Raw genomic sequence first — 1,301 nt, 5'->3', positions numbered from 1 at the left:
CTCACCTCAACCGCCTCGCGCTCCACATCCGCTTCGACGCCCTACTACAGCTCGCCTCCGCAGCAGCAAGACGGGGAGATCGCCGAGGTCGATCGACTGCAGCCCGCATTCCGCCAGCGCACGCTGTCGAACCCCCAGTCGGGCATGCCGCCGTCGATGTCGCGCGAACGCGCGCTGACAGACCCCGCTACACGCGCGGGCATGGGCGAGCGGCGCACGTCGTCGCGCGCGCCGATGCCGTTCGGGTACAGCGCGGCGTATGCGAGCAGCGCGGCGAGCGTCGCGAGCACCGGGCAGCGGAGGGAGGAGAGCCGGGAGCGGCGGAGGGGCACGCGCCCGCCGAGTTTCGCGCTTCGGCCGGGCGTGCGTCCGAACAGCTTCGTGGTGCCGCATGGGGGGTACTTCCCGCCGCCTGGGCCGTACTACCACCCGAATGGGAGCCAGAGCGCTGGAGGGAGCCCGAGAGGAAGCGTGAAGGACCTGACGGCGGCGGCGAACGATGGCCGCAGTAGCCCCAATGGGTCGCCGATGCAGAGTGAGAGGCGGCGGTCGCGCCCTCCGAGCTTTGCGCTGCCGTCGGGGGTGAGGCCGTCGAGCTATGGGATGACGGTGCCGGGGCCGTGGCAGAGCGGGGGGTATGCGTTGCCGCCGTTCGCGCAGGGCTTGCCGCCGCCTGAGATGGTGCCGTATTTCCCGCAGGAAGGCGCGGAGGGGATGCCCCCGCCACATTGGGAGGGGTGGCAGCAGTATCAGCAACAGTATCAGCAGCATTATCAGCAGCAGATGATGCAAGCGCAGGGCTCGCCGCAGATGGTACCGCCGCAAAGACAGGGCTCACCGTTGCAGAGACAGGGATCGCCGGGGCTGGGACAGGTGCAGGGGAATTTGGGAAAAGAGATGATTGCTGGCGAGCAGCAGAATGGCGGTGGGATCCCGGCGTCGCTCAGCAGGAATGGAAGCGCGCATAATTCGCCGTTGCGGGCGACAATACATTCGCTGGATGGTGGTGAGCAGATGAGGGAGGGGGGGAGGGGGGGCTTGCCGTCGATGCCGCCTGCTGCTGTGATGTTTGACGATGCGAGGGCGGGGACGCCACCGATGGTGGGCGTGCCGTCGGCGGAGGAGGCGAGTGTGCATGCGCACAAGCCGTCGCGCGCATATGGTGGTCCTCCGCTGTCTCCGTCTGCGTATGCGTATGGGCCCGCGTTGTCTTCACCATGCGTATCTCTCCCGACGCGCTCTCTCTGGCCCACTGCGAGCCGTTTACTCCGCTTGCTGCACATTCCATTCGCCGCCCAATC

At 67.8% G+C, this 1,301-nt stretch overlaps 1 protein-coding gene across 1 annotated transcript; it reads left to right on the top strand.

Annotated features, from left to right (window-relative positions):
* Nucleotides 1-156: 156 nt before the first annotated feature.
* Nucleotides 157-1,301, top strand: LAESUDRAFT_816904 (uncharacterized protein; the record flags this gene model as incomplete). Its single annotated transcript, XM_040914826.1, has 1 exon — nt 157-1,301. A coding segment is annotated over one exon (1,143 nt), but the record flags the coding sequence as incomplete, so codon positions are not given.

Source organism: Laetiporus sulphureus (assembly GCF_001632365.1).
Source record: "Laetiporus sulphureus 93-53 unplaced genomic scaffold LAESUscaffold_162, whole genome shotgun sequence".
NCBI classification, from domain to species: domain Eukaryota; kingdom Fungi; phylum Basidiomycota; class Agaricomycetes; order Polyporales; family Laetiporaceae; genus Laetiporus; species Laetiporus sulphureus.
The sequence above is the reverse complement of the archived record's forward strand: the minus strand, read 5'-3'. Positions and strand labels throughout refer to the sequence as shown.